General features: G+C 35.7%; 1 protein-coding gene across 2 annotated transcripts in view; it reads left to right on the top strand.

Annotated features, from left to right (window-relative positions):
• PPP3CA (protein phosphatase 3 catalytic subunit alpha) overlaps nt 1–23,809 on the top strand; it is a 331,326-nt gene that overhangs the window by 266,717 nt on the left and 40,800 nt on the right. For both annotated transcript variants that reach the window (XM_023220087.2, XM_023220088.1), the window contains exons 7-8: nt 4,389–4,466; nt 7,047–7,141. In XM_023220087.2, coding sequence (XP_023075855.1) covers nt 4,389–4,466; nt 7,047–7,141 — 173 coding nt within the window. The remainder of the gene's footprint in view (nt 1–4,388; nt 4,467–7,046; nt 7,142–23,809) is intronic.

The following is a 23,809-nucleotide window of genomic DNA, read 5'->3' as shown; positions in this document are numbered from 1 at the left end:
TTAGGTGAGATAACCTTGAAGAGAATGCTTCCCAGGTGATAACTAAGACTTGGCAGAAGAATAGGCCTTTCCAGGAGGAAAATCTGCACAGGGAATGTATCCATAAAGGCATAAAAACATTAGAAAAAAAACATTTCAATAATGCCCAGTAGCTATGTCATGGCTAAAGAGTGTTACATCTGAGAGATTAAATTTGAGGTTGAAAATATAATTCAATATGATATGGAAACAAATACAAGAGAATATACAGAATTAATCTAATAGTAACTATTTGCTCTACTGCCAAGCCAATTCTTCTAGCATTTATTACATTTTTTCTTTTCTACCTTCCTTACCTTTGTTCATGTTCACTCAGCTTCCGATGGTCCCTCCCCTTTTCTGGGCAGAATTCTAACCCCTTTTCTATCTACCGATCTGCATACATCATTCTTTTTAATATATAACAAAAGATAGATATTTTTCAAAAAGATTTCTCTGGTTAATTTCAGATGCTTTCTTGCTTGCTTTATAATGTCTCTGTAAAACTTCTACCATTTTATCGTTGATGTGTTTTATAATACAGTATTTTTTAAAAAATATTTTTATAATGCTTTATGTTCCTATATAGAAAATAAATACCCCTAGGACAGAAACCATGCCTTGAACTTATACCACCCCTCCCTGTAGCTAATACTATCTCCTAACAAATGGAACAATCATCTCTGGGCCTCTGAATAATTACTGGGGAATAAGTGATTTTTCATCTCTCTGGGGTGTTTAACTGTTAGCAATATGCCTTTCCTGTCATTCTCTCTCTCTTGCTCGCGCGCTCTCTCTCTCTCTCTGTGTGTGCGTGTGTGTGTGTGTGTGTGTGTGTGTGTGTATGCAGTGCTTTTCAGCTTGAACATTTTGTGGTTTGTGATCATTTCCATTAAAAAGCATAAAAGTGTAACAGAGTTTCTGTTTCTCTTTTCTAATACTATTAGAAACTTCTGTATATCCCAGGTAGGTAGTTCAGCAACAGTGGGAATATAGATGATAGTCAAGTATTTTCTAGGTTTATGAGGAAAATGTCGGTATTTCTTTGAAAAGCCGAGTATATGATGGCATATGTTTTGAAAATGTCTAAAGTTTTTCTTCAAAATGAATTCCCTCCAAGTAAATAATGCAAATACTCCTCACTTAATGCTGTTAACCTAGCAAATTGGCACTTGATTAGTTATTTTGTTTTTGTTTTGTTTTTTTTCAGATTTCCATTAAAAATCAGGTATATATTTTCATGGGGAAAAACTTAGCTTAAACACATAAGGGTATTAAACTTAGTGTGAAGAAAATATTTTAAAATTATTCTTTCTTAAGAATAGTGTAAGTTGGCTGGGTGCGGTGGCTCAAGCCTATAATCCCAGCACTTTGGGAGGCCGAGACAGGTGGATCACGAGGTCAGGAGATCGAGACCATCCAGGCTAACCCTGTGAAACCCCGTCTCTACTAAAAAATACAAAAAACTAGCCAGGCGAGGTGGCGGGCGCCTGTAGTCCCAGCTACTCAGGAGGCTGAGGCAGGAGAATGGCGTAAACCCAAGAGGCGGAGCTTGCAGTGAGCTGAGATCCAGCCACTGCACCCCAGCCTGGGCGACAGATTGAGACTCCGACTGAAAAAAAAAAAGAATAGTGTAAGTTGTTCCAAAAGGGCAATAAGAAAGAGCAACCATGTCATTTGCCAAGGGCAAAAAAGTGACATACTTAGTCAGGCAACCTCTGTCTGAGAGTGGTAACAAGACAACATACTTCTTTACAGAGACTTTGCGAAGGCACAAGAAATTTAAGTGAAGGCCTCAAAAAAGAAAAAAGATAGGGAAAGAACATTTATTGAGAACCTATTCTGTGCCCCTTGGCTGGGCCTTTTATAGCTAATATATACCAAACAAATCTGCTGTTTTTGAAAGACCAACCAGTATCTCTGAAAGTAAAGTGGTTTTTTTCTTTTTTTTTTTTTTTTTTCTCTGTCACACACTTACCTGGAAAGGTCGTATATTCACTTTTTCTTTCAGCAGAACAGAAGTTTTTGAAGACACATGTTGGTCAACACCTGATTCTGGGTACCAGATGGGCATGTTTCCATGAAAAGACTGGGCCATCCTCTCCAGTTTCTAAAATACACTCATGTTCATCAGTTAGGTGTTTTATTTATTGAATTGACTGGGGACAACTAGGAAGTGGAAGCCCCATGGTTTTCTCCTCTTTTTCTCCCTTTCTCTTGCAAAACACACTACACATGGGCACATGAAGAGAGACTGTTTTCAGTTTCAGATCCCGTTTTGCCAAAGAAGTGAATCTTTTTTATAGTCAGTATCTCTATAACTGTATGTTATCTTTTTTTTTTTCTCTTGTCACCCAGGCTGGAGTGCAATGGCGCGATCTCAACTCACTGCAGCCTCTACCTCCTGGGTTCAAGCGATTCTCCTGCCTCAGCTTCCCGAGTAGTCGGGATTACAGGCGCCCACCCCTGGGCCTGGCTAGTTTTTTGTATTTTTAGTAAAGACCGAGTTTCATCACATTGGCCAGGCTGCTTTCGAACTCCTGACTTAGGTGATCCGCCTGCCTCAGCCTCCCAAAGTGCTGGGATTACAGGCTTGAGCCACTGTGCCCAGCCAACTGTCTGTTATCTTAATAATATTTTCTTATTGTTCAAGGAATTTGTACAAAATGTGTAACATAGAAACTATCTTTTCTTTTATAATAATAAATAATAAATTATTTGAATAACATATACGACTAGAATGTTTCCCTGCAGAGCTATTTTTTTTTTTTTTTTTTTTTTTTTGAGATGGAGTCTCGCTCTGTCACCTAGGCTGGAGTGCAGTGGCCAGATCTCAGCTCACTGCAAGCTCCACCTCCCGGGTTTACGCCATTCTCCTGCCTCAGTCTCCCGAGTAGCTGGGACTACAGGCGCCTGCCACCTCGCCCGGCTAGTTTTTTGTATTTTTTAGTAGAGACGGGGTTTCACCGGGTTAGCCTGGATGGTCTTGATCTCCTGACCTCGTGATCCGTCCATCTTGGCCTCCCAAAGTGCTGGGATTACAGGCTTGAGCCACCGCGCCTGGCCTCAGTGCTATTTTTATAATTGATAAATGTTTTCAATGGTATATAGTTTAAGTTCTAGTGAATATTTGCAGTTTGAGTATTGGTTTTCTGTACCTTGATTTGCATTGTCAAAAATTTATTTTTGGCCGGGCGCAGTGGCTCACGCCTGTAATCCCAGCACTTTGGGAGGCCGAGGCAGGAGGATCACGAAGTCAGGAGATCGAGACCATCCTAGCTAACATGGTGAAAACCCGTCTCTACTAAAAATACAAAAATTATCCGGGCATTGTGGCGGGCGCCTCTAGTCCCAGTTACTCAGGAGGCTGAGACAGGAGACAGGCATGAACCCAGGAGGTGGAGCTTGCAGTGAGCCGAGTTGGCACCACTGTACTCCAGCCTGGGCGACAGAGTGAGACTCTATCTCAAAGAAAAAAAAAATTCTTTTTATAATATACATTTGTTTCATTAAAAGTCCTTAGAGCAGAGACATAATGACTGTAAAATGTTTTTCAAGTTTAATTTATGATTTGAATTTCATTTATAATGAAGTTATTTGAGTTTAAGACTCTTAAAAGACAAACTTAATTATATATTGGATGTTTTATTTAGTCAAGATAGATAAGTCAAGATAAAGTTCTGCTGATCACATTTAAAGGACACATTTTCAGGCCTTGTGAATATCCATAATTTTGTTTAGGTTTTGAATGATATAATCATCTTATTGTACCCATAATGTTAGATAAAGCAATAACATGATTTCCCACCATATGGGAGGAGTCTTAAATCTGGGAGATTTAATTCAAGGTCTAAAATATAGTTCAATATGATACAGAAACAAAAATAGTTAGGAGGCAGAAGAGAGCATATGTATTCTCTTCTGCCTCCAAACTCAGTCATCTTTGTTGTATACACATACATGCACACATACGCACAAATGGTGCAATATTTGAGAAAATTGAGAATTATATTTTAAATTCATTATCTTGTTATAGTTCTGCTCTGTTCATTTTGTCTTTAAATGTAGACTTGTAAAAATCGATTTTTCTGAGAGTGAACACTTTCCTAATGTTGTTATATAATGGCTTACGTTTTTTTCCCCCAGTTTACACACTTCAACCCCTTTCTGATTACGTAAAAAGTACAGCTGTAGATTCTTTCTCTGCCACAAGGCCTTGTGAACTTGGCCTTAGAGTTGAGGCTTGTTTCATGAATGATGTATGTTTGATTATCTTTGATCCAGTCACATAGATCTGGATGTTAGAGATAATTGTGCTACTCCTGATGATTTCATAACAGATGCTTCTCTTTTCTCTTTGTCTCTGGCAGTTACCCGGCTGTATGTGAATTCTTACAGCACAATAACTTGTTATCTATACTTCGAGCCCATGAAGCCCAAGATGCAGGGTGAGCAGTTTTGAGCATTTATAAAAACCATGCATTTTCCATTTGCCAGAACTTCCTCACTTTGCTTAGGCTCTGCAGGTTCCCTTTTACTAGGCTCACTCCCAAAAGGAATTAGAGCTTAAAATTATCTTCTGATGGATGACACAGGCATGGCAGAGTCCTAGGAAATGAATGACTGCAGATGTATTGTAAAGTCTCCCATAAAGTTCTTCCATTTTAGCCTGAACGAGTCCATTTTCAGCTTGGTTTCTTAAGCTCTGTAAGGGCACCTCCCCTTATTCCTCTCAATTGTTGCATTTACACTGTCATATAAGCGAGGAAATTACCAGCTAGTTTTCAGTCTTGTTGACAACATGAATGAGAATTATACATAAATATTTAACAGATATTGCACATTTTACTATTGTTTTAAAGAATACCATTCCTAATCCTGAAGACCATTCCTGATCCCTGTAAAATCCCTGTTTTTAAAGGGAAAAGAGTAGGGACGTCTTTAAAAAAAAAAAAAAGGGAAAAGTTTATATTCTACCTAGCAAATGATTACATAAAGTTGATTTTGTCTCATCTGTAGGTTTTTAAGATGTAGAACAATTTTGAAGGTTTAGAAAATTATGAAATTTCATATATTCACTTTAATAGTGTACTAAATCTACATTAGGGAGAAATTATAATAATTTTAAGATTTGAGGTCTGAGACTGTTCCCAGTAAACTCCACTGAAAGGCATTGTTTGCCTTTGAATAACTAAACTCATCCCTTCATAGTCTAGTTTTTTCTGAAAAGTAGAAGCACTTCTTTTTATAACCTGTGTGCTGAAATTGGGAATATAGATACCTGCATTTTGAAGGAGGCCCATGTGTATGTATGATATCCCTGAATCAAGGCAGATACCAAGTTCCTTTCACAATTAGCTGTTTTCAAGCAATCGGTCAAGAGGTGCGAACGGATCCAGTATTATATACTCATTGTGTTTGTTACAGCTGATGTTTGAAGTAACCTGTTTATATACCCAACAAGTCAGGTCTTCAAATAATTTTTCTCACTTGTGAAGGCTATAGACTGAGTGTTCCAGTCAGCTGACTGCCCATTTTTGGCAGATTTATCCTAATAGCACTGCATATCCATAACCATTGGCTTACTTGAAAGTGTGTTAAGTGCATCAGTTAATATCAAGTATTTTTGTTTAAAATGAGAAGTTGATTGATTCATTGAAAAAACTGAGATTATGTCATCCAGTTTCTTTGTTTTTGTTTGTTGTCAAGTAGGCATAGTCACCCTCTGTCTATAAAGTCAGGGTACTAGGATTAAGAGTGAAACTGTCTTTCACATAGATTTTGTTTCCGTAACGAAGCTTAGTTCCACAATCAGAATATATACTTCTAGAACATTTCAGAATGTTTATAAGGGGGCATTTTCTTCTGGGGTATAGTATGACCAAGTTCCAAAAAGAGAGGACTCACAGTGTTTTTAAAATTATAAATGTTAAGGTGGTTATTTATCTATCTGAAGGTACTTTTTGAGCTACTTTTAGAACCCAACTATATTAGGCATGGTTTAGTCTACCAGAAATAAATGACACAGATCAACAAAGGAATTATAAATTGTTGTTTTGAAGGGGTATTTCTAAACTGATACTCCTAAAATTGATTACACGGAAGTCATGAGATACATTTTTATCCTTATGTAAAAGAGCCAGAGTCACCTGTATTTTTAATTGAGAACTAAAGTATTAACGTTAACAAATTATTTCTATCTTAGTAACTGGATTGTTGGTTTATTTTCAAAGTTCTTGTGAATGTTCTGTTTCATTACTGATTGATTAAATATTACCCTGCTGAGACAGTAATCTTTGACCTGTAGATACCAGCAGAGATTGGTAATAAATAAAATTCTAAAATAGAAACAGTCTCAATTTGTACAAATTCATAGATTTAAGGGGACATTCTTCTAAAAGAAAATCATTTAGTCTAGGCAAAATGCTTATTTATCATTGAATCTATGAATTGTATTAAATCTATGAATTGAATTAAATTTAATTATTAATCTAAAAATTCAAAGATTTAAGGGGACATTCTTCTAAAAGAAAATCACTTAGTCTAGGCAAAATGCTTTACAGAATATTGTGGATTTATCAGATAATTGGCCTGGTTTTTAGTGGTAAGTCTTTATATCTTGCTCTGCTTATTTGGTCTTTTTATGTCAAAAATGTTGACAACCTTTTGAAAATTTTGGGTGGGTACAAAGTATCTGTGTACACTAATTAGCCTTCGCCCTGTCTGTTGAACACATGGAAATGACATGATTTTCCAATGAATTCCACAGTCTCTTGAGGTTTGCTAACTTAGAAAATACCTGTTTGGAAATTTTACATATGAATGTATGTTTTCATGCTCACCCCCCTGAAATGTATTAATACCTGTATATTTCAGACTTCAGAAAGAAATTTTTATTTAGTGTTATATAATTGGAGGCTCTTTGAATAATGGAACTTGACTCATCTCATTTTCTGTTTCTGAATCTATGATTTGATATTCTCTTTTTTCCATACGGGCTTTGTTTTGACTGTATTTGTTCTTTTTAGGTACCGCATGTACAGGAAAAGCCAAACAACAGGGTTCCCTTCTCTAATCACAATTTTTTCAGCACCAAATTACTTAGATGTATACAATAACAAAGGTAAGTGTTTTTAAATCCCTCTTGCAGTCTTATGTAATATGTGCAGTAATTCTTAAGCAGTTTTATTTTGGTTTGGTCTTAAATATTTTAACTAGTCTCTTTTTTTTTGTAATTTCTTCAGTTATTGTTTGATGCGTACTTTGTGATTATCCTCAAAGATACAGATTCAAATTTGGTCAGAGATTGGGCTTATGCACTGTTGATTTTTTAAATGTTTTCTAGGACATTTTAAATTTTAACAGGGTTGACAACTGCTGCTCTGGTAGATACAGACTTTAAAAGAAATAATAATTGGAAGTAATCCAAAATCATGCTTCTTAAAAAGAATTTGGATTTAAATAGAATAAGGGTGATTGTGCATGGAAAGGATCAAGAAAAATAAAAAATAAACCCAGTAGCTTGAAATTCAAATTTGAATTGCATTTATTGAGCATCTACCATGAGTCGGCTCCTATGCCAGGCAAGTACATGTTTATTTCTTTAAAAAGCAAAAAGAAAAAGGAAACTTCAAGGTAAATATTATTAGCTATTCTATCTCCTCCTTTTTTAATATGCAGAGTGAGTCCCTGTGGCTAATTGCCTTGTCCAAGGTCACTTAATTAGGAAATAATGAACTAGGTTCAAATCCATACTTCTGGTTCAGTGTCCTGTGCCTTTTATCTGAAACTCCATACCTGAAAGAAACATGAAACACAAGGGCATTATTACTTACTACAAGGAAAAGAAGAAGAGCAAGGGGTGCATTATTACCTTCTTTAATAAATGTAATCTCTTTATTTGGAAATATTATAAAGTGTTCCATATGTAAGAATGGGTGAGAAAATGTGAAAAATCCTTTAGGTAGCATTGGTCTGGATATTATATAGGCAATGTGTCCGAGTGTGGCTTTCTGAGATTAAGAGAAATGGATCACGAGGTCAGGAGATCGAGACCATCCTGGCTAACATGATGAAACCCCGTCTCTACTAAAAAACCACAAAAAATTAGCTGGGCGTCGTAGTGGACGCCTGTAGTCCCAGCTACTCAGGAGGCTGAGGGAGGAGAATGACATGAACCCAGGAGGCGGAGCTTGCAGTAAGCCAAGATCGTGCCACCGCACTCCAGCCTGGGTGACTGAGCGAGACTCTGTCTCAAAAAAAAAAAAAAAAAAAAGGCAGAGAGAAATGGAGACAGAAGGAAAAAAGCAGTCAAATAACATATATAAGGTCAAATATAGCCCAGAAGATGTGGTAAAAGGCAGCCTAGTTTCTGAGCCAGTCTGAAAACTCCTGGAATTAGGAGCCATGCCCCTGCAGAAATGAGGTGTGATGGGTCTCTTCCTGGCTCAGGCCTGGTGTCTAGCATGCCTAATATGGGCCTTGGCCGCCTTTATTCCGAAGCACCTGTTGAAGGTCCTTAGTCCTTTGTTTCCCTTCATGTATTCCACTTTCCTATTGCCCAGAGAATGACATCTGCTGGATGGTGTTTGCTGTGGCCATACAGTCTTTTACATTGCCATTTTGACCATGGTGGGTCCTCCTCTATAGCGAAGTAGCATGGTTATCAGTAAGGCATAGTGCAGTTTTTGTTGTAACCATGGGAGAGAAAGGAGGCAGTTCCTAGAAAAGAAGTGCTGCCTTTAGTAGTCTATGTCAAGAAAAATGCAAAATAAAATAAAACATGTTCTCTGCTTGCCACGTGCTTTTACTTATGTAGGAGTGGGAGTCAGTGATTCACTGCTAAGGTGAAGATTATTGTATTTGAATAAGATTGATGTTACCTAGAATTTTGAAAAGCACTGCAATAAAATTGGGTTGCAAGCACCTTTAAAGCACAATCAATGGAAAAATAGCTGTGAAGAATCTATGAGTTAATCATTTGATTGTTACAAACATGATCATAAAGGACTCCAGAATTATAAGCTAATAGTTACAGTATGATTTGATTTTTAAAACTCCTGTAGAGTTGACAAAGTAAGACATTTTTGTGATTTAACCAAAAAGATAAGACCCAAGGTGATTAAGTGTAAACAAATAGAGTCAAACACAAAATACATTTGATAAGGGATAATTTTCTAGAATGGTCAGAGAAGGCCTTAAGATAAAATATGATCTGGATGTTAAAGAATAGTGAATGTTTGATTAGAAAGAGAAATAAATAGTATCACGGCCAATGAATATTTTTAAAGCAGTAAACATTTATATGTAAAACTCATAAAAACTAATCTCTCTGACTGGATGAGGATTCTCAATCTTGCATGAGAGAAGGACCCTGAGATTCCTGCAGGGAATGAGGGAATTTAGTAAGTCATATTGTATATCCCCGTTTCACCATGATCCTATATTTACCAAAAGTACATAAAATGCTCTTTTTTTTTTTTTTATAAACACAGATTTGTATTGTTCTGTGGCACTAAGATTTTTTACTATTAAACTGAGGGAAGGAAATGTCCCTAAAAGTCATTTTCTTTCCAAAGACTGATTACTAAATAACATGTACTCTACTTGGAAGTTTTCCAACAATTTCTAAAAAAGAAAACCAAAACAGTAAAACAGGAATAAAAATTGGGATTTTACTCCACAAAAACAAACTTAGACTGTTTCAATTCTTCGTAATGCCAGGTAATGCAGTTTTGCCTGAGACCAGTAGCTATTTGTCAAATAAGGTGTCTATTTCTTCTTTTTGTATAGTTCTGATTTAACAAGTTTGGAACTTAAAAAAAAAAAAAAAAGATACCAGTGCATCACTGACTTTGAGATTTTTTAGTTCTTTCACTGTGTTCTTGCCTTTGAGGTAGATCAGAATTGCTCAGAAAATGGAGTAGAACTGTTTTATTTTGGGAACCTTTTCATAAAAGAAAATATTCTCCATAGAGAAAAAGATAAACTGATAGGGAAGAGAAAGATGTATTCTTTAGTTTAAACAAAATTTCAAAAGACTTTTATGTAAAATTTCTGAAGCACTTTAAAGCTATTATGCTAACAGTGTATACAGTATGTGGGAGTGGGAGTCAATTATTCACTGCTAAAGTGAGAATTACTATATTTGAATAAAATTGATGTTAACTAGAATTTTTGAAAACAATGTAATAAAATTGGATTGCAAGCACCTTCAAAACTCAATCATTGGAAAATAGCTGTGAAGAATCTGTGAGTTAACCATTTGATTGTTAGAAATAGATGATCATAAAGTAATCTGGAATTATAACCTATTAGTTACAGTATGATTTGACTCTTAAAGCTCCTGCAGCTTAAGACAGCAGTAATACTATCTGGCAAAATGAAACAGTGAGAAAAATAGGTTTATTCTTGCCGTCTTAAAACCAATAATAGTTGTGATCAGATTCATATTTAAATGTCCAATATTTCTGATTGGTAGTTTATACTTACCTGCAATTAGTAAATAGCATTCAGGAAGTTATGAGAACTAAATGTTCCATCTCTTGGTATAGCCCACATAAATTCATTCAGTCTCATCCTTTCCAGCCTGTGCTATCTTCCCGCCTGTCTCCCTGCCTCTGTGTCTTCACTCTGACAGCTCTACAAGATGCCGTAGCAAAAGATGTAGGTTTGAATCACAGCTCTGCCATTAAGCAACTAACTCATTTAAATTTATTGGACATGCAGTGGCATTGCTATGAGATGAGAAAAAAATGTTCATTTGTGAATATTACATGAAATCGCTTTGAAACAAAATGCTGTGCGATATTAAGACATTATCATTAGTGAATATTTTGTGTTATTATTTTGTCACATGTCAGTGCAAGGCTTCACAGAAGCTTGCAGGAAAATTCTCTTATTCCTCAGTTTCTTATTTATAATTTCACTATATGCTTCAATCTACCGTTCTCACCTATCTCTCTGCTTATCTTGCGGTAAACCTCATTACTCTGAGCAACTTTGGCTTTCTGTTTCTCCACTTTTTTGCCTACATACTTATTTCTATCCAAAATATTTGTCTCATTCTTCTGCCTGTCTAAGTGGTCTAGACCCACTCCAGTCTGCGTTTCCATAAAGACTTCTGTTGGTGGTCCTTCTCTGAATGTCTGCAGTGCTAATCATTTTCTCTTGTATTTATTGTTTACTGTTTTTCTTTTTAGCTTTTCCATGCATTCCTGTTATTTCCCAGTGAGATTATAATTAGTTTGAAACATGAGGCTTCTTGGTGCACATGATAAAGCCAAGTTGCATGCCTTGTACGTGATAGGCATTCAATACATGCATTGATTTAAGCATTTTTTTTTTTGGAGAATTAACAGCAAGACTGTGACCAAAAGTACCCTATCAATATTGACCCACAGACCTTTATCTCACTTTAAATCACTCCTATAACCAGTGCTGATACCCTTTCTAAATTGGAGTTAAACATTTGCAGAGCACTTTACACATTTCAGTTGTTGAATTTTCTCCTGTGAATCTGTAGACCTAAAGGAAAAGCTATTTCCTAATTACTCAAATACACCTATCAGATGGAAATTACAGTTATGACACATAGCTTCGATGTTTTAAAAAAATATTTGCCCCCTGTAAAAGTGATTTTAGCTCAGTCCACTCACCGATACAATAGACCTTTATTGAGAACTTACTACATACCAAGCACCATACCATACTAGGTGTTGGGGATATAAACGAAACAAGACAGACATGGTCTTTGCCCTAGTGTACTTAATAATCTGGTAGTATGATAGACATTAAATAAATAATTCCACCAGTAATTATTTATGTGTATTTGGAAAAAGCAACAAAGAAAAGAGTGGTGTGATATGAGAGTAAAAATTATTCTATGGGGACTAACTGGGGAAGTGACATTTAAGCAATCAGTGAGAGTAAAATCTCTCTGGATTGAGAAATAGAGTGGCAGATTTGAACATTGGCTTAAACAACTCAGTTTGGCCAAAAATTGTAATGAACCTCTGGGAAAATGAATTTTATACCTTGATGTTAACACTTAAATTCATTTTCTGTGTAGAGGTACACCTGTGCTGCAAAAGAATCTAAAGTAAATGACAGTAGGCTTCCATGTAGTACAAGTTCTCTGTAGTTCAGATGGGTTGTTGGATGGATGGGTGACTAGATGAGTGGTTAGATATGTGATGTATATGTAGAGAAATATAAACATATATACCAGGGGTATGTAACTTAGTTCCAGTACAAACTACTGACAGTAAAATTAAGAAAATTTGTTAAATGAAAATTATTTTGGATTTGAGAGGAAATTCTAATGGCAACCAAACTAATTTAGTAATCAAGACCAAACATTTAAATGATAACCAAGAAAGAAATCAATTCAATATTAAAGTAGTTAAGGAAGAGAGAGGTGGAAGATTGCTTTTATAAGATGCACATGGAAAGCATCTGCTGTGGTTTTGCTGTGTCCCCACCCAAATCTCACCTTGAATTGTAATAATCCCCACGTATCAAGGGCAGGGCCAGGTGGAGATAATTGAATCATGCAAGCGGTTTCTCCCATACTGTTCGCATGGTAGTAAGTCTCACAAGATCTGATGGTTTTATAAATGGGAGTTCCCCTGCACCAAGCTCTCTTGCCTGTCACCATGTAAGACATGCCTTTGCTTCTCCTTTGCCTTCCACCATGATTTTGAGGCCTCCCTAGCCATGTGGAGCTGTGAGTCCATTAAACCTCTTTCCTTTATAAATTACCCAGTCTCAGGTATGTCTTTATTAGCGGCATGAGAACAGACTGCATCATTGGCTAAAATTAGGAGATGCAAAAGTCTATCTTTTTTGATAGGGAAAAAATATGATATTTTGAACTTATAAGTTAGCAACTTGATGTAATTGCTGATAAAAAGCATTTCAGTCTTACCAAAGCTTGATGTTTTCAGCATCCTCATATATTTTCCAGTCAAAAAGGAGTCATAGGCTTCAAGAAGATACCGTTTATAAATAAAAAGAGAATTTCTGGCTTGGCAGGAAGATACCATTGTAAGAGAGAATGGAATTGCTGCTATAATGAACCAACATAAGAATTTTGCTGGCAGTCATGATATGAACATAAAGGAACAGACGTAACATATCAGATGCCAGCTCGACTTGGTCTCCAGACTTCTGGCGGGAACCCTCAGTGACACTGTCTACACAGTGTGGTATGGCCAGATCTCAGAAGCTCATTCCATACTATACCACAATTTTTTTCCACTAGGAGGTTGTTTTATCATTCAGGAATATTTTTCACACACTTATAGATATCTGCTACCCCTGTGGTTCACAAGCCAAATTCAGAACCAGTTAGCTCAGATCTTTTTGAGAGGGAGATGAGGGGTCTCAGAAAGGAAAGTTGAATCTATACCCAGGCGTCCCCGAGTAACATATCTGTCTCTGCCACAGCACATCAACGAGCTCCTCCCCTACAAAGTTGAACCATGTTTTATAGCAAAGATTCATTTCTGCAAGCCTGAGGCTTGTCTTAAGCATGGACATAACTTTTAGCGTTGACTTTTTAAAGCATTTTTTTTTTTGGTATCCTTAAAACCGCAGGTTAAATATGATTACTAGTTGCTTTACAAGTTGCATAAAATTAATCCAGAGACTTTGCCCCATAACAACAGTTTTCTTAGCATGTACTTTTTTCCTGCCATCATCTCAAACCTGAAGATCCTCTTAATGGGTCTGGAGCACTTGTTTGCCCCAGATCACTTATTGCATTATAAAAAATGTAAACATACAGTCAGGGTAGTATATTTGGTACTTTCTAGTAATTGTAGGCCAAGGTTGTTTTACTTTTTTATTTTTGTTCTTTTACTAAAGCAAAACAATAAGACATCCCCCCAACCCCTAATTTATTCCTTCATTTATTTGACAAAGATTCTTAAAGCCATGTGTGTGTGATAGAATTAGACACACTAGAAAGATAATTTCTTCGTAATCATTATTAAGCCTAAGAGAGTTCACTGACAAATGGTGCGAAATACAATATTTTATATGAAGGAATAAAGTAGAAACTACAAACAAAACCTTTTAGTATTCTTTTATTATCAATATGAGGTGGTAGACGGGCCAGGCGCATCCCAGCACTTTGAGAGGCTGCGGCGGGCAGATCATGAGGTCAGAAGTTCGAGACCAGCCTGGCCAATATGGTGAAACCCCATCAGTACTAAACATACAGAAATTAGCCGGGCGTGGTGGCCCACACCTGTAGTCCCAGCTGCTCAGGAAGCTGAGGAGTGAGAATCGCTTGAACCTGGGAGGTGGAGGTTGCAGTGAGCCAAGATCACGCCATTGCATTCCAGCCTGGGCAACAGAGTGAGACTCCATCTAAAAAAAAAAAAAAAAAAAAATATATATATATATATATATATATATATATAAAATTCACTGCAGAGTGGTTTCAACAGACTGTCTCCTCTTATTGCATTTTATATCCAAGATTCAACATGTGTAATTAATCCAACCGTGATATTAATTTCATTTACCATTGTCATTATCATTGTCACCTTGAGTGATATAGCTTGATATATGTATATATATATAGAGAGAGAGAGAGAGAGAGAGAGATTTTTTTTAGACGAGGTCTTGCTCTGTCCCCCAAGCTGGAGTGCCATGGCTCAATCTCAGCTCGCTGCAAGCTCTGCCTCCGGGGTTCACACCATTCTTCTGCCTTGGCCCCAAGTAGCTGGGACTACATGCGCCAGCCACTGCGCCTGGCTAAGTTTTTATATTTTTAGTAGAGACGGGGTTTCACCGTGTCAGCCATATTTTTTAAAGTCTTCAGTTGGTAATATATTTAGCCAATGTAAATATTTCCCTTCCGTTGTGATAGCATACTATACCTATGCTATTCACTTTGTTCCTATAAACAGCATATAATAATAACTTTTTTGAGCACTTACTATGTGCCAGACACTGCCCAAAGAGTTTATGTGTATAAATGCATTTAGTCTTTCAACATGAATTACTGTATAATCTTGATTTTATTGATGAAAATCTAGGGCACAAAGGAACTGCATATTTTTCCCAAGGTTGACACAAGCTGATACCAGAAAGCACTGAAATTGAAACTCAGCATACTGACTGCAGAGCCCACATATTAACCTTTGTCTGTACTCTTCTCCTTAGCCTTGTCATGTGAAATGTCTGTGAACGATCCACTAATCCACTCTTCACTTCATGGTTCCATTGTGTTTAGGTGACTCTAACCATTCTTCAATAAGAAAAGAAAGCTTTTGAAACGAAGAGTTATTTGTTATCACTTTAAAATTACCTGAGTGTTATGCATCCAAGTATATGCATTATTAAAAGAACGAAGTTAGAATACCTTTTATGTTTTTCTGAAATAAATAATTCATTTATCCCTTTAAAATGTATTCCCTAACGCCCTTTTGCTTTTGTTTATTCAGCTCCATTGTGAAAGTGTTATTGCTGGAGGCCACTTTGTAAATAAATTAGTTTTAATCCAGTAGTCACTTGCTCACATTTAAACATTTAATTAATGGAAGGGATGGTAAAATATAAACTATCCCATTAAAATTTAATATTGAAAGATACCTTGTACTATATATTTTAATTGAATGAATCTACACATAATCTCTGTATCTTTGCGCCAACAAATGACCGTCTTGATTTCTTAAGAATCACTACTCTCTAATTGTAAATTTAGTTAAGTAGTTGTGAAACCTCAACAACGTAAGACACAGTGTGTGAGGTAATTCTTGCTTTTCACAAAGCTTTGCCTATAGAATTATAAGATTTCAGATGTCAGAGTTATGGGAGACCTTACCAGGGAAGAAAGGAGGATTCAATGCTGAATCTTCCATACAGATTCATTGCCAAGTGCTCTTCTGCCACCAGCTGAAAAGGGTCAATCAAAGAATCCATCTTAAAGCATTGAATTCCATTGTCTGATAGCCCTGATGGTTAGTTGAATCTTCAGTTGAACTAAAACCTGCTTCTCTAGAAATCTTATTCTCTATTAAGCATTCAGCAAGAGAAAAACAGTAACAATCCAAGGAATGTTAAAAACTTGAATTAATGGATTGTCACTTGCTATTCATTATTTAGGAATTCTAGACCTGCAAGAGACTCTTAGACTTTACTCTTATAGTGTCAAAAAGTCTGCCATGACATTATTTCCATGGAAAACAATGTTGATACGAAGTGTAGGAACTTAATACTAACTCAGTGTCAAGGATATCTTGGAGATAACCTAGAATCATTGCAAGCTATAGCTCAAGGCCTGATACAAAGTCCAAGCTTGAAGTTGAAAAGGGTCTTCTACGAATGTGTAGAGGTAACACCAGTTTCAAACTACCTCCCACCAGAGTACAGTTATCCTTATTAGGCTTTGGAGCTGTACCGAATGAGAGCAAGGTAAAGGCACAGTGTTTACTATCCCTGTGCCTTCTCCTCCAATAGCTTAAAGCTTCAGCTAAGACTCACTCTTTCTCTGTTTTTAGTTTAGGTTTGCATAAGCCTCACTTTAGCATCTTCATAATATAGATTAGAACATAAATGAATTCACTAGCTAAAACTGTTAAGAAACTGATAATTGCCAGTGATTCTTTCTTATTAACAAAAAAATAATTTCTAGAAGAAATTCAAATACTCTATGCAAAATTGTAATGTTAGAAATGATTCGCAATGTTTAACTGGTCTTGAGCTACTTACAAAGATCAATTATTGGCCCCAAATTCTCTGGATCCTAGTATGTAGGTATAATATATTAGGTGGGAATTATAAAATGGCAAACTATTTAAAATAGATAGCCATGCCCTCCTTGAAGAATTCGAAACAGATTTATAATACTTTACATTTCTCAGGGACAAAATATTTCGTCTGATTAAGATTATCATGCATATTAATCACATGTGTTTTTTTTTTTTTTTTTCGTGCCCCGTTCTCAGCAATTGGATTATTTGATCTTTATACTTTAAAAATGAGAGGGCAGATATTATTCCTGTTTTACAAGTTTGAAGGTAAAGACTAAAGAAGGAGAAATATTTGCCCAAGTTCATGCAGTAACCGTGCAACAGAACTAGTATCGTTTCCACTGTTCTCTGATTTACATGCTCTTACAATTTTAAAACAAACAGTTTAGCCTTTGAGGTAACACATTGCCTTTTACCTAAATCCCTTTATGTTTCCTTCAAATTTCTGTTTGTATTTTGTTAGTTATGTTTTTAGTATCCTGATTAGTTATATGCTTTGTGTTTCCTTCCTCCCTTTTTCCCTCTTCTTCCATTTTCTGTTTTCATTCCTTAGGTCTTTTCTTCAACCAACACAATTAAGCATCAACGATGTGCCAGATTCAGTACCTAACACTATAAAAGAATAAAAAAGGATCTGTGCCTCCCTCATTCCTTCTATTGTCTTCCTTCCACTTACTTTACCCAAAATTCTATATATGAATAATAACCTGGTTAATAATTTGCTAACCCTATATTAAGAATGGGAACATACAGAATTGACCCTGGAGCAATACAGCAGTTAGGGGTGCCAACCCCCACTGCAATCAAAAATCCACATATAACTTTTGATTCACCAAAAACTTAACTAGTAATAACCTACTGTTGCCCAGAGCCTTCCTGATAACATAAACAGTCAATTAACACATATTTTGTATGTTATGTGTATTATATTCTGTATTCTTATAGTATATGATACACAAAACCTAGAGGAAAAAATGTCCTGAAGGAAATCATAAGCAAGAGAAAATATATGTACTATTCATTAAGTAGATGTGGATTATCATAAAAGTTTTCATCCTCGTCATCTTCATTTGGAGCAGGCTGAGGAGAAGAAAGAAGAAGAGGGTTTGGTCTTGCTCTCTCAGGGTTGGCAGAAGCAGAAGAAAATCTGCATATAAGTGGACCTATGCAGTTCAAAACTGCATTGTTCAGTGCTCAACAGTACACACACATGCACACATGCACATAATCAGAAGATTACCTCATACTGTTTCCCAGAAATATCTAATGCCATCTCTGCCCTTCATGTAAGTAAGATAATATGAATATTTTATTTAGGAGACTTGTAACAAAGTTCAAAAAGGTGTTGTAGGTACTATGAAGGATGCATGTACAAGGTGTGTAAGGTATATAAAGATTGAGAATGTATTTCCATTTCCACCTAATGAGTAAGAGGAGTGGGGCAAGGGCTAGAATGGACATAAAGTGATTATATATAGTAGCATACATGTGTGTCCTTGATACATACAAAATAATTATCTCACAGCTTCAAGTAAGTCATATATACCTACTGTTTGTATCCACTAATAACAAAATATTTCAGATTGGCTGAAATTTAGTCATTATGAGCCAGGCATGGTGGTGTGTGCCTGTAGTAGTCCCAGCTACTTGGGAGGCTGAAGTGGGAGGATCACTTGAGCCCAGGAGTTCGAAACTGCAGTTAGCTATGATTGTGCCATTGTCTTCCAGCCTGAGCAACAGAGCAAGATCTCATCTCTTGAAAAAGAAAAAAAGAAAAATTTAGTCATTATATGAATTTACTGAAAATTTGCCTGTGAAAGACCCTATATTAGGTACTGGATGAAACAATATAAACATTACCTTTCTCATACTGAAGAATATCATGATCAAATTACCTAAAAATTTAAGGCTTGAAGTCTATCTTCATAAGTGACTTAAACACATACTTTTCACTTCAGTTTATGATCTAGAGAGTAAAATTTATGAATACAGTCCTTGCTCACCAAATACTGTAACCATCATGAATTAGTACATTTCCCTTTAACTAAGTTATTAATAATATTAAAAAGAATCTTTTAAAGACAGAATTCAACCTGCAAGAACTAGGACATTGAAAAGGGAAAAAATGGAGGTGGAAGTTAGAAGTCAGATTTTAAAATGGAAGGAATTGTAGAGACTGTGTTCATGAATGCTATAATATATACTATGGAAAAGTATGCATATATACATATATACATCTTCACACAATCTTAAATGAAAATTGTACCCCCAAAAAGTAATTTTTATGAGAAAATACAGATTTTTGAAAACTAAGTAGCATGGCTCCCAGAATTTAAAAAACCCCTTGCATGCAGCATACCGGCATAATCTTCAAATGCTGCCATAGAACATTATGAGTTGCATGGGTCCTGCTTCAGGAATTGTATCCACCAAGGCATTATGCCTCCTTTCGTGATGGTAGGACTTTGCCAAAAGAACACACTGATGCTAGTTTTTCTGCTAGGGCATCTGCGAGTGGAAGAATTGGAAGGAAAAAACATCCTGGGTCTATTATGCAATTTCTTTGTGCTTTTGCTATTTCTGGATGGATTATGATTCTGGAATGCCCCCATTTGGTTTCTTCTCATCTTTGTTTCTTTTCTCTCCCTCTTTCCCATCTTCTGAAGGTGAAAGAGGATGGTCAATTAGGGATAAGGAGATAAAAGACATTAGCAAAAGGGTGAGGACAGGAATAAAATTCAAGTCATTTTCCATTCTTTTGACCTCTTCTCCCCTGTCTTAAAATCAGGACTAGTGGTGTGAAAAATGCCTGAGGTATGGTGGAAGCATTACAGTGACAGGTTTTTCAGAAAAAAGAACTTTGTATTCCTCTGCATTCCTCTGGACACCCACTTGAGAAGTGCTGAGCTCATGTGTGTTTCGGTAAACTGGTTAATACCACTTGTTAGCAATAATTTTGATAGCTGGTCTTTAATTAGAAACTTTCTTTTGACCTTTCTACTCTTGTCATTCATTGCTCTGTCTCCAGTTTCCCTGGGTGATGGAAATTGTAGACAGCATGTTGAGAGATGTTTTCAAGTTTTTATTAAATACTACCTTTTTTTTTTTTTGGTCTCATCAAAATTTCAAATTAAAGTAAGAAAGACCCCGTGTTCTACAGATTTGGATATGGTCAGGCAACTTAGTACATGGCTTGGTAGACAGAGCAGTGGAGTAAGATAGATTCTATTCCTTGGACTTCACTATGTACAGGGGACCAGTTGTGTTATTAGAAATAATCGAGGTACAGTCCCCCTTCTGCATTCACCAAGTAGGAGCAGGCCCTTGATTACTAATATTACATCTTTTACAGCATGTCTTTGAACACAGGGTTCTACAGGTACTATAAAATGAGTGGATTGCATTTTTAAGACAGTAATTTTGACATCAGAAAAAGAACTGGCAGTCATGCTTCCAGATTTGTGGGATTAGTATTCTTTGCATTATACCAAATTTCCTTCCAGCTGTTCTTCATACCTGCCAGCACAACAGAAGAGCATTTATTTCTGTGGTGTCTAGTGTGCTCTGAAGGATGGTTAATAATGTCAGGCCTGCATGTATGTCAGAGTCTCTCTGTTACAATTGTTAAGTGACAAGAGGTCATGGGGAATTGCCAGTAGAATAAAGGAGCTCCTTGGTGGTAGACTTTTGTTCTTTTTTTCCTCTCTTTCTCAGACAAGGGCTCAGGAGGTGGTCTTGAGTGATTATTGAAGTACAACTATTTGTATTATTTATATTGTGCTGGAGATAAACGTCTTTCAAATACTTCAGAGAAGAGCACAGTCTTAGGGCTCCAGTTGGGTTTTGTAATCCCAATGACAGTCGGAGGCAGGTGGCAGGGGCGGAGGATGTGGGAGGTGGAAGATGAAACGTTAACTGTGAATTTCGTGACTGCAGATATTTTGGACTGTTTTAGTTTTTTTTTTTTTTTTTTTTTTTCTCATGTATTTCTGTGTTATATATTTATTTTACAAAAATATCAGAATTTTGAGTAACTTACTAATGTAAGGTTGTTCAAAAAGTATTTTTACATAAATGTGTTGCTGAAGAAAAAAGAATACATATTGGTGTAATTTCATTTTTCAATTTAGGATTTTTTGAGCTAGAGAAAAATTAGAAAAAATTATATTTATAGCTTATAGAACTACTGAGAATATTATTTATTGCATTAGTGATGAGGCCTTTCATTGTTTACAATGAAGTTTGTTAACATCATTCAGATCCGGAAGAGATTTTATAAATTATTTATAAACCCACATAGTTAGGTAACTGAGACTTAACTTAAAGATACTAAGTACCTTAGTCTGGTAAATAATTAGTGACAGATTCCATCTTGTAGTCTGGATTCCTGGCTTTCCAGTCCAGTGCTCTTCTTTAAAGAGATTAAACATGGAAGGAGAAAGAATTTGTGTTCACAACTTGATAGACACTGAATTATTTGTACTATTAGAATGAATATCTTATGATGTACTAGAAGGATCAGGGACTTTAGACTCAGGCCAAAAGTGAGATTTACCTCTTTCTAAGTGTGACTGTAGGCAGATAACCTCTCTGTTTGCTTATTTTCAAAATATAAATGATAAGAACCACTTTTGAGGAATATTGTGAAGATTTGTAATTATATTTATAAAGGGCCACACATAATGCGTGGCATATATCAGATACTCAGTAAATAAATTAAAATAAAATCTGAAAACATTATTTGCTTTTATCAGTAGGTACTGAAGTAAATTGTATTGAGCCAAGATCAAATGAACTTTTATCTCACCAGCTACAAAACAGAACTTCTGTTTTATCTATTGGATGAGCCTTACCCTTGCTTGTGAATTGCATCCTGTTTCACTCAAACGTGTATTTTGGCAAAAACTAAAACCTCTTTAATTACGAAATCCATATTCCAAGTTAAATTATTATAACATCTAGGACTAGAATTCATACACTTATAATTTATGAGAGACAGCAGGGAATGAAAGAAAGGGAATGAATTTGGTGTCAGAAAAAGCTGAGTTTAAATAATGAGCGAGATCCGTCAGTTACTGATTGCATGATCTTGAGCAAGTTTCTCCATTTCTCAACCACAAGTCCTTTGTAACATAAGGGTAGTCACACCTGCTTCTCATATTTGTTGTGCAGATTATTACATAAAGCCTATCTCTTTCCTCTAGGGCACTGCTAATTATAATATTTACTTTTCTTCTTTCTGCTATACCACCAACCTAAGGTTAATAAAAAGTGAGGGAATTTAGAGGAGAAATTACTCTTCAAAAAGACAGTTTAAAGCCTTAAAGATTCATCTGAAGATACGAGGATGTATTTCTGCTGTGAATATTCAGTGTTCTGAAATAGTAAAAACCTTTTACATGGAGCTAGAGCTCTAGTAGTACTTAGCAAAGATAGGAAATACGTCACCTTTCTTAAACTGAAAATCAAAAGTATTGGTATGGTAGTTTGTCTTGATTTTTTTTATTTTGCATGTTTTTAATATCATGTAAATGTATCCTTATGGCATAAACGATAAAGCAACATAAAAGGGAATGGGTTTACAGAAGCATTTGCAGGAATTAGAATTCCACAGGAAGAAGAGGATGACTACCTTCATATCAGTATTGCCTACACTGTCTACATTTCTTGTCCCCAAAATGTCTGTGATTGTATGTTCCCCGGAACCATGTTAGTCAGCCAGAAATAACAATACAAAACAAAGCCCTTACCATTCACAAGTACGAGTTTAGTTAAATGCAGGCTGCTAAAAACATCAACATATTGTTAGGCTACAATATGATATATATAGTATCCACACCACAGAAAACGATATATTCTCCCCATACTCTGCACTGTTCAAATCGACCTAGATTATATTACTTCTGGGCCACATTTTAACAGAGACATTGCCGATCTGGCATGCATTCAGAATAGGTTGAGCATGATGAGCTAAAGCATCAAGAAGCCATGTCATATTAAAGAGGGTGAAAGGGGATAAAAATAATTTGCTTGAAAAAGATTATAAGGCAGATACCAAGATGTGTCTCCAGCTCCTGAGCATCCATTCTGAGTAAAAACAAAAAAGTAATGATTAATTTTTCTGTATTTTCAACCCCGTAACATAAACAAGAAAAGATCCTATGATATCATGTAGACTCTGTTGGTTACTGTCTTCTAATGTAATACTAATTATGCCCTGAATAGACAATAAAAATGAAATCTTGCCAAAGCCTAAGAAGATATGCTTGAGTATCATATTTAATATTTAAAAGGCTGTCATTCAGAAGCAGAATGACAGCCTTTTAAATATTAAATATGAAACGCATAGCAAAACTATGATCAGTGACTGGTAAAGGCAGGTTTAAACTCAACCTGAGAATTTCCTGCAACTTAAAATTGTCTATCCGTAGAATAGGTGACCCCTACTAAAACAGGTGACTTTTCCTTTATTGAAAGTACTTACAGAGACGTGAAGCATGCAGATTTGTTTTCCTCAGTCATAGATGGACATCTTTTTCAGAAATCAAGGATAGAGTTAGATAGAAGCACATTATTTTATGTGAGATTCAATCCAAACATTTTATTTTATTAAGTCAAGAAGGCAATCTACCATAGGGTAACTATAGTTAACAATAATAGATTATAATTTCAAATAGCTGGAAGGAGAATATTGAATGTTCCAAACACAAATAAATGATAAATGTTTGATATGGTATTTAATGTGTAGCTAACTACCGTGATCTGATTACTGTGCATTATATGTATCAAAACATTACTATGTACCCCATGAATTTGTACTATTATTATGTTAATTTAAAAAATAAAATAAGCATTAAAAAATAAAGCAATCTAACTTAAACTATTTTGTACAACTGTTGGGAGTTCTACTGGATGAAGTTTTATTTTTAAAAAATATATTCGTTCAAATATTTCAGGAGATTATTATGTCAAACTTAGCTGTGTCACTTTTATTAGTGTCATCAGATATCAAATTTTAAGACTAA

This window comes from Piliocolobus tephrosceles, chromosome 3 (genome assembly GCF_002776525.5).
Source record: "Piliocolobus tephrosceles isolate RC106 chromosome 3, ASM277652v3, whole genome shotgun sequence".
Classification (NCBI taxonomy): domain Eukaryota; kingdom Metazoa; phylum Chordata; class Mammalia; order Primates; family Cercopithecidae; genus Piliocolobus; species Piliocolobus tephrosceles.
This window is presented reverse-complemented; position numbering and strand designations above follow the sequence as displayed.